Source organism: Stenella coeruleoalba (assembly GCF_951394435.1).
Source record: "Stenella coeruleoalba genome assembly, chromosome: 2".
Taxonomy (NCBI): domain Eukaryota; kingdom Metazoa; phylum Chordata; class Mammalia; order Artiodactyla; family Delphinidae; genus Stenella; species Stenella coeruleoalba.
Window position 1 is genome coordinate 105,699,448 of NC_137147.1, and position 17,276 is coordinate 105,716,723.

General features: G+C 41.4%; 2 protein-coding genes and 1 long non-coding RNA gene across 14 annotated transcripts in view; 1 reads left to right on the forward strand and 2 right to left on the reverse strand.

Annotated features, from left to right (window-relative positions):
• Positions 1 to 1,330, reverse strand: part of LOC307181787 (5-formyltetrahydrofolate cyclo-ligase) — a 263,359-nt gene extending 262,029 nt beyond the window's left edge. For 8 of the 10 annotated variants that reach the window (XR_013827042.1, XR_013827043.1, XR_013827044.1 and 5 more), the window contains exon 1: positions 1,031 to 1,330. Coding sequence is in view for 4 of the 10 variants with exons in the window: in XM_079912625.1 (XP_079768751.1) it covers positions 1,031 to 1,204 (174 nt within the window). In the remaining 6 variants the exon portion in view is untranslated. The remainder of the gene's footprint in view (positions 1 to 1,030) is intronic. The other 2 variants (XR_013827041.1, XM_079912624.1) reach the window with 1 other exon arrangement.
• On the forward strand, positions 1,194 to 8,796 carry LOC307181789. Of its 3 annotated transcripts, XR_013827047.1 has the most exons (5): positions 1,194 to 1,330; positions 1,596 to 1,714; positions 2,000 to 2,086; positions 5,649 to 5,720; positions 7,741 to 8,796. It is a non-coding gene; the product is annotated as an uncharacterized lncRNA (long non-coding RNA). The 3 variants fall into 3 exon arrangements; XR_013827049.1 differs by lacking the exon at positions 7,741 to 8,796 and having other exon boundaries at positions 5,649 to 5,777; XR_013827048.1 differs by lacking the exons at positions 2,000 to 2,086; positions 7,741 to 8,796 and having other exon boundaries at positions 5,649 to 5,779.
• Positions 6,956 to 16,512, reverse strand: BCL2A1 (BCL2 related protein A1). The gene is made up of 3 exons (XM_079912628.1): positions 16,314 to 16,512; positions 15,073 to 15,670; positions 6,956 to 7,079 (listed from the first exon to the last, which is right to left on the reverse strand). The coding sequence occupies exons 2-3, from the start codon at positions 15,490 to 15,492 to the stop codon at positions 6,972 to 6,974; spliced, it is 528 nt and encodes a 175-aa protein (XP_079768754.1). The 5' UTR covers positions 15,493 to 15,670; positions 16,314 to 16,512; the 3' UTR covers positions 6,956 to 6,971.
• Between the last annotated feature and the right edge of the window lie 764 nt (positions 16,513 to 17,276).

Consider the following 17,276-nt stretch of genomic DNA (forward strand, 5'->3'; position numbering starts at 1 on the left):
CAAAAACCAGTCTCCCAAACACGTGCCTTCCGGACAGGATCTGTCCGCCAATTTACTGATACGAAAACTGGCATTACATGAACTTGTATTATACTACAAGGTAGTATATAACAAGTCAGTCTCCGAAAGTAACAAAATCGAGGTATTATAACCAACAGGCACGAAACTGGACTCATTCCCCTAATTTCTCTCTTCTGCTTCCTATCTTCTTGGGCAGCCTAAGTATGAGAATCAGTTCTTTCATTAATTCAAAAAAGCATTTAATGTTCACCTACTGAGTGATGAGAAGGCTAGGCCCTGAGGCTACGAAGACAGGGCTCTGCCCTCCACAGGCTCACTGAAGGGCTTCCATCCTTGAGCATCTCTGCACCCCATTTTGGGCTCCCTCGTCTGAAGTAATTGCATCTTTCTCTGTTCAATTTACTGCAATGACTGGACTCTATTTTTTTTTTTTTTTTTTTTTTTTGGTCGCGCTGCGTGGCATGTGCGATCTTAGTTCCCCGACCAGGGGGCCAACCCGCGCCCCCTGCAGTGGGAGCGCTGAGTCCTAACCACCGGACCGCCGGGGGGAAGTCCCCTGTAATTCATTAAGACTCTTAAGACTCACTGAAGGCACACTGGCGCTCAGGTGTCCGCCCGTCTCCCCCTCCAGATCTTTCTGCTCTCACGCTGCTCTTACCTCAGCAGTCTGTCACCCACTTCCATCCTCTCCCTCACAAACCCCATAACTCTCCACGGCGCGAACACTGAACCCAACAGCGTTCCAACACCCACAACTGGACTTGCGCGCTCTGAGGGGAACACTGCACGCCCTCAGAGGAACACTGCGCGCCCTCAGAGGACGTGCGCGCGCCGGGCGGACGTGCGCGCGCCGGGCGGACGTGCGCGCGCCGGGCGGACGTGCGCGCGCCGGGCGGACGTGCGCGCGCCGGGCGGACGTGCGCGCGCCGGGCGGACGTGCGCGCGCCGGGCGGACGTGCGCGCGCCGGGCGGACGTGCGCGCGCCGGAGGCTTGCGCCTGCGCACATACGCAGGCCTGGAGGCTTCCGGGTCCGGCGTTACGGTGGCTGTTGTCGCGTTCTCCCACCTTCTGGGCTAAGAGGCGGGACTGGCGCAGCCGCTCCTCGGCGCTCAGCGCCCGCAGACGCCGCTTCAGCTCGGCCCGCAGGCTCCGCTTGGCGCTGCTCACGGCCGCCGCCGCCATCTCGCGGGTGCGATCCGGGTCCCGTCAGCAGGCCGCTGGGTCCGCTGGCCCCCCGCTTCCGGGTCGCCGGGCGCACCACGCCTCCCGCCCTTGGTACCCGAACTACGTGCAGGCTTCGCGGTCAATGTACGCCCCTCCCCCAGCAAGTCGAGGGCAGCCGTGACAGATCTGCACGCCTGACCTCCCTGGGCCGGCGGTACTACTGGAAGGAGTTATATAAAGACTCAGGATTCCCTGGGTGCCACGTGTCGTGTAGTACTGGGGCTCTCTGGGGCCTGAAAAGGCAAAGGCAGGCCGAATAGAGAAATTTACACGATACACAGACCTGTTAGCTAAAGGGAAGATGACTTTTTTTTGTCTGTAATAACGCCTTCCTCTTTTTCTTTTCCAGTAGCTGGGAGGGAGCTGGTTTACTGCCGATGGTCGGGACAGATGCTTGATGAAGCAAGTGATTTTCTCTTACTATCAGCATGTCTCTTCTGTTCACCTCTGGAGAACTCAGGACTGAAAGTTAGTTCATTACAGGCTCAAGGTCGAACAATATTTTCACTGTAGAATAACTGGAACTTGCTCCTACTATAAAAGTTCTGTTTCGGGACTTCCCTGGCGGTCCAGTGGTTAAGACAACGCTTCCAAAGCAGGGGGTGCGGGTTCATCCCTGGTGGGGGAACTGAGACCCCACATGCCGCATGGCCAAAAAAATAAAATGAAATTTAAAAAAAAGAGAAAGTTCTATTCCTTCAGAAACTGAAGACTTGAGGAAGTGGAGACACCAAGAATTTTTTTCTCTTGCAGGGCATGTGACCTGGATTGGGAGGAGAGAGGATAGTAGCTCAAGGGAATAACTAGGCGTGGAGAAAGGCTCAGTAATCTGATGAAAAGGTGAGAAAGTTAATAATTCGGTGGGTAAAGAAAATAAACTGAAATTGTTGGAAGTTTAGAGAAAATAAGCAGTGTGGTACTGCCACTTGAATATACAGTGTGGTACTGCCACTTGAATATACAGTGGACCAGTGGAATAGGATAGAAAGAACAGAAGGAGACATAGAACAGACTTACTAGCCTCCATAATCACATAAGCCAATTCTTTATATTCTCTTTATAGATAGATATTGTCTATTTGTTCTGTATCAATACATACATATATATATATATATACACATGCATACACATATATCAGGAAATAATATTAATAGGAGATATATTATCAGGTATATATAATAAGATATAAGATATATATCCTACTGGTTCAGTTTCTCTGAAGAACTCTAATACAGATTTCTATATGCTAACAATGAATAATCTGACATTTAAAAAACAATTCCATTTACAAGAGCATTAGAAAAATAAAATACTTAGGAATAAATTTAACAAAGGGAGAGTTAAACTTCTGAAAGCAACATAGCATTGTTGAAAGAAAGAAAACCTGTATAAGTGAAAGGACAGCTCATGTTTATAGATCGGAAGACTTAGTATTTTTAAGATAGCAGTACTCCACAAATTAATCTATAGAATCAATGCAGTCCCTATCAAACTTGGCCTTTTTGCAGAAATCAATAAGCCAATCCTAAAATTCATATGGAAATGCAAGGAACCCAGAATAACCAAAACAACCTTGAAAAAGAAGAACAGAGTTGGAAAACTCACACTTTCCAACTTCAAAAGTTACAGTAATCAAGACAGTATGGTATTTGCTTAAAGATAGATAGGAAAATGTCATAGAATTGAGAGTCCAGAAATAAGCCTTTACATTTATAGTCGATTTTTTTTTTTTTTTGACAAAAGTACCAAGATAATTCTATAGGTAAAGAATAGTCTTTTCTAACAAATGATGCTGGGACAACTAAATGTCTACATGCAAAAGTTAACTCTAAGTAGATCAAAGACCTAAATATAAGAGCTAAAATGAAACTCTTGGAAGAAAACATAGGCATAAATCTTCATCACCTTGGCTTCGGCAGTGGTTTCTTATAACACCAAAACCACAAGCAAGAAAGGAAAAGTAAATTGGACTTCATCAAAATTAAAAACATCTGTGCATCAAAGGACACTATCAAGAAAATGAAAAGACAGCCTACAGACTGGGACAGAATATTCACACAAGTCATATATCTGACAAGGGACTTGTATCTAAAATATATAAAGAACTCAAACTCAACAATTAAAAAAATATATATATAATCCAATTTAAAAATGCACAAAGGACTTGAATAGACATTTCTCCACATCAGATATCCAAATGACCAATAAGCACTTAAAAAGATCACCATTAGTCATTAGAGAAATCCAAATCAAAACCACAGAGAGATACCACTTCTTACTAGGGTGGCTATAGTCAAAAAAACAAGAGATAAATGTTGACAAGGGTGTGGGGAAATGGGAACCCTTATAATGTTATACATACAAGAAGGGTGTGGAGAGAAGCCAAAATAGAATACAAGCAGGGACGAACAAACTGAACTGTATTGTCAGTGATTAGCATAACCACAACAAGTGGGTGGAGAAGAAAAAAAACTAAGTTAAGTAAGTTTGGAAAACAGTATTTTGACTGTATACTGTAAGGCCAAAGACAAAAATAACTTTATACAAATATTGCACTCTAGTTGGTACGTTTATTTTTCACAGGGGTGTATATTAACAATTGTGAAGCAACTTTATTCTAGAATTGAACAAATAAGGAAAGATATTATGGATAATGAGTCAGGTTTCTCCTTGTTGGAAAAACAAGTTACACATAAAGAAAGAGGGAATTGGGGAATGAACCCTGTGGTGCTGGATAATTAGAAGTGTCAGTATTGAAACTAACACAACATTGTAAATCAACTATACTCCAAAAAAAAAACGAAGTGTCAGTATGAACCCATGATTTTAAATATATAAACAAATGGATAGATACAGAAATAAATAGAGATATGTATGTTAAAAGCACACATGTATTTCCTAGCTCTGTTTGGGAGAGGGCCAGAAGCAGTGACACTGCAGTAGCAATGAAATCTAGCATCCAGATCTTGATTTCTAAATATTCTCTGATAAACAACCCGGGCTTCTTGATTCTAGAGTTGAGGCAGGAACAAGATGGGCCTGGAACAAATTGTAGGGCCATAGAGTAAGGAAGTGATTTTTTTTTCAATAAATTTATTTATTTATTTATTTTTGGCTGTGTTGGATCTTCATTGCTGCATGCGGGCTTTCTTTAATTGCAGTGAACAGGGGCTACTCTTCGTTGCAGTGCGCTAGCTTCTCGTTGCAGTGGCTTCTCTTGTTGCAGAGCACAGGCTCTAGGCACACGGACTTCAGTAGTTGTGGCTCGTGGGCTCAGGAGCGCAGGCTCAGTAGTTGTGGCGCATGGGCTTAGTTGCTCCATGGCATGTGGGATCTTCCTGAACCAAGGCTCAAACCCATGTCCCCTGCATTGGCAGGTGGCTTCTTAACCACTGCTCCACCAGGGAAGTCCCTATGTTTTTATTTCTTTTGAATAAATACCTAAGAGTGGAGTTGCTGGGTCCTACAGCAAGTATGTGTTTAACTATATGAGAAGTTGCCAATCTGTTTTCCAAAGCAGTTGTACAGTTTACCATTATCACCAGGGGTGGATGAGAGTTCCAGTTATTCCACATCTTCCTCAAGGGTGGTATTATTAGTCTTTTTTATTTTAGCCATCCTGGAAGATGTGCAGTGGTCTCATTGTGGTTTTAATTTGCATCTCCCTCATGATTAATGGTGTCCAGCATCTTTTCCATGTCTGTTGACCATCTACTTTTGTGTGTGAAGTGTGTTCCAATTTTTTGCCAATTTTTTTTTTTGTGGTACGCAGGCCTCTCACTGTTGTGGCCTCTCCCATTGCGGAGCACAGGCTCCGGACGCTCAGGCTCAGCGGCCATGGCTCACGGGCCCAGCCGCTCCGCGGCATGTGGGATCTTCCCAGACCGGGGCACGAACCCGTGTCCCCTGCATCGGCAGGCGGACTCTCAACCACTGCGCCACCAGGGAAGCCCTTTTGCCAATTTTTAAATTAGGTTGATGGTCTTGTTGTTATCGAATTGTACGAGTATTATATTTATTCTGGATACAAGTCCTTTGTCAGATAATAATGTGACATATATTATCTCTCATTCCATGGCTTGCTTTGAGATTTTTTTTTAAACAGCTTTATTGAAATATAATTCACATACCCTCTCTTTGAGTGCTTAACTGTGTCTTTTTAAAAGAATTTCAAAATTTTGGTGATTTCTAAATTACCATTTTTTTTCTTTTCTGGTTCAGGTTTTTTGTGTTGTAGCTAAGAAATCTTTGCCTACTCCAAGGTTGTGAAGATTTTCTCCTGTGTTTTCCTCTTGGAGTTTTATAGTTAACATTTAGGTCTGTGATCTGTTTTCACTTTCATTTTTGTGTTTGGCTTGAGGTAGGAGTTGAGGTTCATAAAAGTCTTTTTTCTTTTAAGCAGAGTGCTAAACAGAACACACAGTGAGCTGCACTTTGAAAGACCAGGTCACCAACCAAGCCAGAAACAGAAACGGTCAGTGATATCCCAGTGTCACTTTGTTAAATAGATCATGGCAGTGTAAAAGCCAGGGTTTGTGGTTTCTTGTGCAAGTGTATTCCAGGTAGCAGTACCGTTACACATGCTTCCTGTTTATGTCCGTTCATGACTATTCATTCCCACCACTTAGCTCTGATTAATGCAAAAATGAATTAAAACGTAACACATTTCAGAAGGGGGAGGGGAGGCACTTGGCTGAAGGAGGAAGAAGAAAATGCTCCCTGCCTCCTGCAGACACAAGCCCAGGTGGCCTAGGTAGTTGCCTCTCAGATGTGATTTGATAAGTAACCAAAGCTACTTTTGTCAAAAATATTTCCCTGCTAGCTTGCCCCAGAGTCCTAATCCCCACCGTTAAGAATCACTATGAGAGGTAAAGCATGAATTAACTGAAAGCCCCTGTGAAAATGCCCATAGCCTGAAGGGGGTTGCTGGGGAGGCAACGCTCTGGTTTCTTTATTGGATCAATCAACAACTTCCTAGGAAAGGAAAAGCAAGCCCCAGTGGGGCAGATATTGTATTGAGGGAGGAAAAGGAAGAGTGGGAAAGTCGAGAACAGGGTACTGTGCTCCCATATCGCAACCAGATTTGCTGACCTAAAAATCAGAACACAGGGGCTAATAAATGACATAATTTTCTACTTTGTGAAATTTTTAAATAGAGAGTTTAACAGTGGCCCAATGTTGAATCGTTTACCTGTCTTTGTTCAGACTATCCCAGAGTCTCCTCCATATCTGGTTGCCATATTCGTCAACTTTACATGGCAACTCTAAAGTGTGGCAGAGAGGGCATTGGTGGAAAACCCTACGTAAGCATCTAGGGGCACTGGGGACTCCAGAAAGCTTGGAGCCCAGAGGTACATGGGAAGCAGACCTCACTCATCATCAGTCTAGACTGGTGACACCGAAAATGATTTTTGGGTAATGGACACACCCTTAAGAAAATCTGCCGAAGACATCACCTTCCTGGTCATCATTCTCTTAATTCAATCTCTGTACCCTGTATTGAGCTTTACCCTTTTGTTGGACCCACAGGCAGGACACAAATTACGTATAGAAACAAATACATACAATTTATTCATTAAAATAGGGACAAAATTCCCATAACTCTGGAATGTCAAGTTATATCATCAAAGTTATTTGTTTAGAAGTAGAAGTAAGTGTTGGCAAATGCTTCGTGTACGATTCAAGAAAATTAGGCAGATTTCACAATATGGAGTGTCCTTTTTGGTCAATAGTACTGCTTCAGGAGACATAATATTTCACAGATCTTTCCTGTAACTTCCAGAAAAGTCAGCCAGTCAGATTTGGGTTCAAACTTCTTTACAAAGCCATTTTCCTATGAGAGAACAAATTTAACATTTTAACAATTAGTGGAGACTAAGTTTGCTGGAATGAAAAGCAAAGAAACTTTCATTTAAATAATGCAGGTAGTCAATCTTCTCTGTACTTTCACCAGTTTTATTCTATTCATCCTATTATCATTCTCTATCATTCTCTATCTCCCATTCCAGACAGCACTGTCCAATAAAAATATAGTGCGAGCTTCCTATGTAATTTTTTTTAATAGCCACATTTTTTTTTTTTTTTGCGGGATCTTAGTTCCCCAACCAGGGATTGAACCCACACCTTCTGCAGTGAAAGCGCAGAGTCCTAACCACTGGGTCGCCAGGGAATTCCCAGTAGCCACATTTTTAAAAGTAAAAAGAGGCAAAATTAATTTTTCAAATATATTTAGTTCATCTAAAATGTTGTGATTTGGGGAGTTCCCTAGCGGTCTAGTGGTTAAGACTCTGCACTTCCACTGCAGGGGGCGTGGGTTCGATCCCTGCTTGCCGAACTAGGATCCCGCATGCCTGCCTCACAGCCAAAAATAAATGAATGAATGAATGAGTAAATAAATAAACTGTTACGATTTCAATATGTCATCAATATGGAAACAAGATATTTTACTTTTTTTTGTACTGAATCTTTAAAACCCAATGTGTGTTTGTACTCAGGGCATCTCTTAATTCAGACCAGCCACACTGCAACTGTTCAAGGGTCACAAGTGACAGCCAAGTGCTCTACTGGATGGCATAGCTCTAGAGGACAGAAAATCTATCTTCTTTTTCCCTCTTTTTCTTTCAAATGTCTGGTATTGAAATATGCATTTATATTTGTAAACCCCATTGTGCTGAGAGTCATAAGGACTCAACAGGAAAGCGAGATTAAATCAGTGCCTCTGAGCCTGTGAGAACATTGTGGTTTCCATGACAGTTCATTCTCTTTTTGATTAGACATGTTTTTTTTTAAAATAAGAGTATAAACCGGACACTGTGTGTAATTAATTTATAATCTATTCTTATAGAGCATCCTCACTGAAAAGTACCTATGAGATCACCCGGCCTAATGCCCTCTCTTATTTTCACAAATGAGGAAACTGAGGTCCAGAAAAAAATAAGTTACATAAGGTTACCTGACTTCTTAGTGCTTGGACCTCTACTGGGATGCAGACACCGTTCTTTGCACTCCGTAAATTTTCAAACCACCACCAAGAAGATTAGAAAATAGTTAAAATAATTTTTTTTTAATGTTCGTCCTGTAAACATTTGCTCTACCTCCAGCAAGTTCCATTTCTGGGGGTTACAAATGCCTTCAAGTAGTTCACAGTCTAGTGTGACTAACACCAAAATGTAAACCAAGCATATTTCTTTGACAGAGAACTCTGTAGTGCCTTGGAATTGTCTTTGAGCATCACTGGCAGTGCAGACAAACACCAGTCAGGTGGATTTTCCATTGAAAAGACTGAGCAAGAAAGCCAGCATCCACTAAGCCTCTGTGTGAAGTGTGGAGTCATGCTGGGAGATGCATGCTGTCACATGCTAACAGAGGAGACAGACTGCCCCTTCTCTTCTTCCTCTGTCCCCTGCCCTTACACACTCACACATTTCCCGTACATTCTAGGTGTGCATGCACTTCAGTGCTCGCCTTCCTAGAATTTTCACAAACCCCGTGTTAATGGGGCACTCTAAAATGATTTTTATTATTGTTACAATGATCACCATCTATTACAATTAGGCAGATAATATGTCATCCTCATATATATTAAAGTTCTAAACTAAAGCATGAACAAAGGAGGGACTTCCCTGGTGGTCCAGTGGTAAGACTCCGTGCTTCCAATGCAGGGGGCCCGGGTTCGATCCCTGGTCGGGGAACTAGATCCCGCATGCATGTCACAACTAAGAAACCCGCATGCGACAACTAAGACCAGGCGCAGCCAAAATAAATAAATAAATGAATAAATATTAAAGCGTGAACAAAGGAAAAAACTGACAAATTCAGCAATATGAAGATGAAAGTTTTTTTAAAACGATAAGAAACTAAAATAAGAACAACAGACCAGGAGACTATTTACATTTGCCATGAAAGAGTTCGTTGAAATGTAAGAGAAAAATCATCAAGCCCTTAATAGTTAAAAAAGGCAAAGGCTGGGCTTCCCTGGTGGCACGGTGGTTGGGGGTCCGCCTGCCGGTGCAGGGGACGCGGGTTCGTGCCCCGGTCCGGGAGGGTCCCTCATGCTGCGGAGCGGCTGGGCCCGTGGGCCATGGCCGCTGGGCCTGCGCGTCCGGAGCCTGTGCTCCGCGGCGGCTCCGCAGCGGGAGAGGCCACAGCGGTGAGAGGCCCGCGTACCAAAAAAAAAAAAAAAAAAAAAAAAAAGGCAAACGCTGTTAAAAAGAGAAATGTAAATCATTAACAAGTATATGGGGGGAAGAGGGGGTGGGATGAATTGGGAGGTTGGGATTGCCATATATACTCTAATACGTATAAAATAGATAACTAATAAGAACCTGCTGTATAAAAAAACAGAATTGTCTTTAAAAAAGTATATGGGAAAAAATTCCACATTACTAGCAGTTAAATAAATTCACATTTTAATATATGTTATTGTTTTTTAGACCTATTAAATTGACCTTGTAATCTTAAGCCTATTAAACCCTCAAAATTATATCTAATGGTTCCGCCCAATGCTGGTAAAGTTGTGACATTGTCCCATTGATACAAACCTTCTGAAAGCAATATGTATTCCAATATGTATAAGTGGTGTAATTATACTCATATATGAACCAATCATTCTAGTGTTAGAAAGTGATCATGAGGTGGTCTTCTAAAATGTGGGGGGAAAACCATCTTCATGTTCAGTATTGAAGCATTATTTCTAAGAAGGGAAAACAGAAACCAACCCAAATGTCTAACAGTTGGGAGTGGCTTAAGTAAATTATGATGCCTAAAACTGGAGGGATATTCTGTAGACACTGAAAGTGTTAACATGGAATAAGTGAGGCAAGTTGTTTAAAAAATCACTCTGACTGCTATGTGGAGAACAGACCATCGCAGGGCAAGCATGGAAGTAGGGACACTGATAGGAGGCTCTTGACATAGTCAAGTGAGAGAGGAAAGTTGCCTGGAGGCACTGGATATGCAGTATTTCAAAGGTGCCCCCAACAGAATTTGCTGATGAGTTGGACAGAGGGTATGAGGGAAAGGGGTCACGGGTGACTCCCAAAGTTAGAGAGCTGAACTTAGGTTTCCTGAAGGACCCACAGGAAGACTTGAACTATGTTTCACCTTAGTTTTCATTAAATGATTTTTAAATCTCAAGTTAAAATTCAAAAGAAATACAAGACGAATCTGGCCCCCAAATCTATTTAATCAAAGGATATGTAAGAATTCTTGAGATTGTATTTCATTGCTGCTAGATCTTTACGCCTTTTGGAGATGCCTTTGCCGGATTGAATACTTAGTCAGTCGTCTACATGCCTGTGTGTCCTTTTATTTGCCTTCACCAGACCATTATTCAAAGCAAGACGATCATAAAAAAATACAACCTACTTTGCCTAACTCTTATGACTCAGACTTTAATATACTGCTCACTTGGAAAGCACCAATTCTGACTGTACATCCCTACTTTCAAAAGGGGCTTTCTTTTGGTATTAGAGTAGTTTTAAGAATTACATATTTAAACTTTCTGGAATTTCCCATATAACCTTCATAGTTGTATTAATATCTGACAGTTTACAAAGCACTCTTACAGAAATGTCCTTTAATCTTTTAACTTCCCTTCTAAGGTACGTATTACTGTCTTCATTATATATTACATATAACATAATATAATATTTATTATATTTATTACATTAGGAATCTGAGTTTCAAGTTACTTCTGAAACTCACTCAAGATCACACTTCTAGTGAATGGGAAAACCAGAGTTCAAATCTCAGTTTCTATGCTAGTTCATTCAATCACTCCATCAACAAATATTTGTTGGCTACCTTCTATACCATAGGCCCTGGGCCAAGCATGCAGTATTCGGTGGTGCATTAGGTAGACATGATTCCTCCCGTGTGGAGCTGAGGGCTGAGTGTCCTTTCCACTCAACCGGCACAGGCACAGGAGAATGCTTAACTGAAGAGGGCAAAAGTAAGAAAGCCACCTAGCTGCAAAGGAAAGGCAATCCCAAGGGGTGAGATGAATTTCATCCCAGGCACATTCTAATGGTTTTTAAGAACCAGCCTTTCCTCATGAATGCCAAAGACTGATAAAAAACAAATAGCACTAGCTCTCCTGTGAGATCTATGAGAGCCTATTCGTTTTCAGCACGTCAAATTGGCAGAGGGACAGGAGGAAATAACGGTAAATGTGGAAGAGGAATAGAAAGCGAGATGAGAAGCAGCAAAGAAAAAAGGAAAGAAAGAAAAGAAGGGAGAAAGGGAGGGAGGGAAGGAAAAAGGGGAGGAAGAAAGGAAGGAAAGTAACTCACTTAATGTCATAAATAATCTAATTTATGAGATTATGACCCCATTTTTGATACACTGGTCTTATTTTTTAACCTTTAGGGCATCTGTTTTAGATGGTGGCTAATATCTAACTATAGTTGATGATATAATTTCTGGAGATTAAATCTATTCAGGGAAGTTAGGCAATACTACTACTAATCATAACAATAGCTCTAAGCTTGTATTGAGTTCTTATTTGTAGAAACTGTGTTCTGGGTGCTTTATATATAATATTAATTGATTTAATCCTTACACCAGTCCTGGGAGATAGACGGCAATAGTGTCCCCATTTTACACATGAGGTTTAGGGAAGTTAAATAACTTGTTTACGTCACACAGGTAGTAAGCATGAAATGAACTCAGGTCCGTCTGATTCAGAGTTGGTGCTCTTATTATCTCTGCTGTCCTCACCTACCACATTCTTGATCCAAAAGTTTTCATAAAATCTCTGGGCACACTTAAAATTTAATTAAATATGGGTACTCTCTAGGTGTAGGTGAAATGCCCCTCTCATCTCTCATTATAGGCATGCATCTTTAATCTGGAGCCAATGACAAGCACATATGAATGACTGTGGACAGGACAAGAGATCAGTGATTTTTTTGGAGAGTTTTCCAGGATGGTAGAAAGTCAGACGTTGGTGCTTGCTTCTTGATGACGTTGTAAAATGCCTCCTCATCTTCCTCTCTTCCTATGGGCCACCTGACTCCACTAGCACAGGCATGGGATTGTACCCTTTCCCTGGAAGTAAGTCAGTCAAGAGTAGGTTCATTCATTCGAGCAGATTTGTCCACATCAGTATACAAAGAAGATACTGGTTTGCCATGCTGGTCTGTACTGATTCAAAAAAGCACTGCCCGTCTTGAACAGATTCAGTGTCTCCTATGAGCTGGGAAAGGACTATTGAGGTTGCTTTGAAATGACATCTTAAAGGGCATTTCTATTCTGTCTAAGCTGTTCAAGTGGAAAAGTCAAGAGCTTAAAACCTACATAAGGACTTGGTGAAGGCTGATGTGTGTGTGGGGGGCACATGTGTGTTTATATCCTGCCATACTCACGCACACTTACACCTGTACCACCCCCAAAAGATGAGTACACTTCTAGACTTTCTCAGAGACAATTCCACACCCTCCACCAATTATGAGTTCCAGGAGCTTACAAAATTTATTAAGAAGTTAAAATTTTCAGTAACGTTTATTCATTTTCTGGGTGTTCCAAATACAGTGCAAACTCATGCAGAGCTTGTAAACTAGGATGCTCATACGTGGGCCTCCGTGCTAACAAACTTCTGCCTTCACTTGAAACCTACACAGCGTAATAGCTGAAATTTCCACCCGTCCTTCAGTATAACTTTCCACAGCAACCAGAAAAAAACACGACCAAATATCTCACATGCTTTGTCTAGCCCCAAGTCAGGCTGAGTTCCAGGAAGAAAAGGTGATGGAGAAAGGGGAGTGGCTGCAGTAAGCCCTAACGTTATGCAGAAAGACCTCAACAAAATGCAAAAAACATCAAGTAAAAGATTTCATCAACGTTTAAGACATAAGCACCGAAGACATCTATAGTTTTAAAAGACAACAAATTAGAAGATATCTACCACATATATAAAAATAATTTGTGTCCAGAATATTCCAAGAATTCCTACGAATCAGTGAGAAAAAGACAAAATAATAGGAAAACAGCAAAGGATATAAATAGGCAGTTCTCTGAATAAGAATTACAAATGGTCAATAAACATATGTAAAGACGCTCAATATGAAAAGATGTTTAACCTCACTAGTAATCAAGGAAACAAGAATTAAAACAAGGTAAATTAGGTATATATTTTTAAGCCAGCGGAATAGGGAAACTATGACAGACTACTATAACCTAATGTTAGTCAGCCGGGAAGGGAGGAAGTGTGGGATATTTGAACAAGCTGTGACGGGAGCATGACTTGGTAGAACCACTTTGGAGGACAAGAATCTAGTAAATTTTAAAAAGTGTTTACACCATGACCTAGCAATTCTATGTCCCAATATCCATCCTAGAAAAACACACACACAAGGGAAGACATGATTAAAGATATTCAATGAAGTATTGTTTGTGATAGCTCTGGAACTAAATAAATATCCATCAGCTAGAAATAACCATTCAACAGCATTTACATACAACAGCGTATATGTATGTAGTACTTTTTTTTTTTTTTTTTGAATATGCTGCGACTGAGCCCCCTGCAGTGGAAGCTCGTTGTCTTCATTAACCTTGGACGGCCAGGGAAGTCCCTGTAGTACTCTTTTAAATACTTATTAACGTGGAACAACTAAGCCCATGCACCACAGCTACTGAGCCTGCGCTCTAGAGCCCGCGAGCCACAACTACTGAACCCCTGTGCCACAACTAGTGAAGCCCATGCGCCTAGAGCCCGTGCTCTGCAACAGGAGAAGCCACTGCAATGAGAAGCCCACACACCACAACGAAGAGTAGCCCCTGCTCACCCCAACTAGAGAAAGCCTGCACACAGCAACAGAGACCTAATACAGCCAAAAATAAATAAAAATAAATAAATTTTAAAAAATAAAGTGCCCTTGGATGAAAAAAAAAGAATACCATGTACAATTTATACAAATAATTTATAAATGCTATAAATTATTTAGTATTATATTAGTATTGTTACATAGTATTTAATAATTTATAACAATTGTTTTTACAAAGAAGTGCTGAGTATATTTTCTATGGATATGTTCAACAGGCATGTTTTGCATGTAAAAGAATTGATACCAGTGGATAGCTCTGGGAAGAGGGGAGGCCAGGGTTTGTGTTGAAGAGAGGACATAAGTGCTGTAAAAAATAAGTATTCAGTGTATTGGGATATAAAGAAAAGCATATAGGTCCAGCTGGGAAAGGCCCCTTACCAATATGAGTTGTAATATAGGCTCCCTGCACGATCTTAGCTTTTCGAGACACTGATAATAAAGTGAATTTTTATTTGGAGATTCTTGAATAGTTTCTTGCTGGTGGTGCAGTACATTATTTTTTTTTTAGTCACCAAGCTTTACCAGCCAGAATTTGTCATATTAGAAAACTGAAAAAAGAATCAATTTGTAAGCAATGAACTTGCAAAAATTTACACCTGTCTTTTGTAACATAATATCTAAATATAACAGCATCTAATACCAACTCTTTCTGTACTAATTCTACATTGTCATGACAACGCTAACAAGAGCTAGGTCTCAGACTAGACTCTGACTCTAAAGATGCATTAGAGAGGTGCATCTTTTATTAATCCCCAAAACTCACTCCTGCAATTTACATGGTTAGGAATAAAAACTGAAACCACAAGAGTTTTCCAACTATAAAGTTTTAAGATTCATTGGAAATGAGCTAGAAATTTTATTTTAAAATTTTAAAACTTTTAAAACAAACTACCCAAGGAAAATATAATCCTTACGTAGTTTTTTTTTTTTTTAATCAGCAAGGAAACTGTCAATTCCTATTTCAAAGTAAAGAACAACGAAGAATATTTCCATCACACATACCCAGCCTCCATTCTGCCTTATCCATTCTCCTGTGTTTTTGGTTATGAACTCTGCAACAAAGTAAGAAATCTCCTTGTAAGTGTCCACATCTGGGGCAATTCGCCTTCCTAGAAGTTTCTTGATGAGAATGCCTTCAAATGCAAATATGGTCACAATCCTTCCCCAGTTAACGATGCCATCTTCAAATTCCCTTTCCATCACTTGGTTGAATATTGTTCTGGCGGTGTCTATGGACACAACATCAATATTGTCCAAGCATGGTTTCAAATTCTTTTCAACTTCGTTTTGGACTGAGAAAGCAACGTCTTGTAACACCCTGGATGTTTTGCTTGGACCAGATCCAGGTTGCGGTATCTGCAAGACGTACTTCAGGTAGTCCTGGGCCAGCATGTGAATATAGCCAAACTCGCTGTCGGTCATCTTCTTCCTGCTGGAGAGCAAAGTCTTGAGCTTGTTCACCTGGAAGTGACCAAGGCAGTCTGAAGCACAAACTCACGCAGCTTCGCGTAATATGACACATGGTATCTGGAGGCTGGTGGAATTTCTGTTTGCATCACTTGATAGTATCCTTCCTCCTTGTCACTTTCATACGTAGGCTCTGTGTGAAAGAGAAAGTTTAACATGTGAAAGAAGAAAATGTTTCAAAGAGAGGCCACTTCCTCATCCTGTAAGTGATTAATGCAGGTTTTTTTGGTTGGTTTTTTTTGGGGGGGGTACGCGGGCCTCTCACTGTTGTGGCCTCTCCCATTGCGGAGCACAGGCTCCGGACGCGCAGTCTCAGCGGCCATGGCTCACGGGCCCAGCCGCTCCGCGGCATGTGGGATCTTCCCGGACGGGGGCACGAACCCGTGTCCCCTGCATCGGCAGGCGGACTCTCAACCACTGCGCCACCAGGGAAGCCCTAATGCAGCATTTAAAGTTTTAAATTCAAGGATGTGGAGAAATTAGAACCCTTATACACTGCTAGCAGGATTGTAAAACAGTGCAACCCCTGTGAAAAGTTTAGCAGTTCCTCAAGAAGTTAAATACTATAGGGACTTTCCTGGCACTCGAGTGATTAAGATTCCGCTTCCACTGCTGGGGGCACGGGTTCCACCCCTGGCTGGGGAACTAAGATCCCACATGCTGTGCAGCGCGGCCAAAAAGAAAAAAAAAAAAAGAAAGTAAATGTAGAATTACCTTATGACCCAGAAATTCCACTTATAAGTATATGCCCAAAAGAACTGAAAACAGGGACTCACACAAATCCTTACACACGAATGTTCACAGCAGCATCACTTAAAATAGCCAAAAGGTGGAAACAACCCAAATGTCCATCTGCAGATGGTGAGATAAACAAATTGTGGAAGATTATTCCGCCATAGAAAGGAAGTGCGGATACATGTTACAGCATGGATGAACCTCAGAATCATGATGCCAAGTGAAAGAAGCCAAACGTAAGAGGTCACATATTGTATGATTCCATTTATGTGAAATATCCAGAATAAGTAAATCCAGAGACAGAAAGCAACTTGGTGATTGCCGGAGGCTAAGAGGAGAGGGGAGTAACTGCTTAGTAGGTACAGGCTTTTATTTTGTGATGAAAACGTTTTGGAACCACATAGAGGTGGTGGCTGCACACCATTGTGAAGATACTAAACGTCACTAAATTGTTCACTTTAAAATGGATCATTTTAGGAACTTCCCTGGTGGTGCAGTGGTTAAGAATATGCTGCCAATGCAGGGGACAGGGGTTTGATCCCTGGTCCGGGAAGATCCCACATGCCACAGAGCAACTAAGCCTGCGAGCCACAACTGCTGAGCCCGCGTGCTGCAACTACTGAAGCCCACACGCCTAGAGCCGGTGAACCGCAAAAAAGAGTAGACCCCACTCACCACAACTAGAGAAAGCCCCCACTCAGCAATGAAGACCCAACACAGCCAAAAATGAATAAATAAAATAAATAAATTTATTTAAAAAAACTAAAGGGGTTCAAGCTTCTCCATCCCTTTCCTTTCTGTTATTCATTTCCTAAGTCCAGTCTCCTGTCAAAACAATCTAGTATCTATGGCTGCCCTAAATGTAAGAGATCCTCTAAAAAGTCACACTAGGAAATTAGTAGCTTGATATTCTACTCCCGAGCACCAGGATTATAGAAGAGGTTGATTAGAAAGGACTCCTTAACCCAAAGGAATTTACCTAGGATAGATTTCCTGATCTAGAC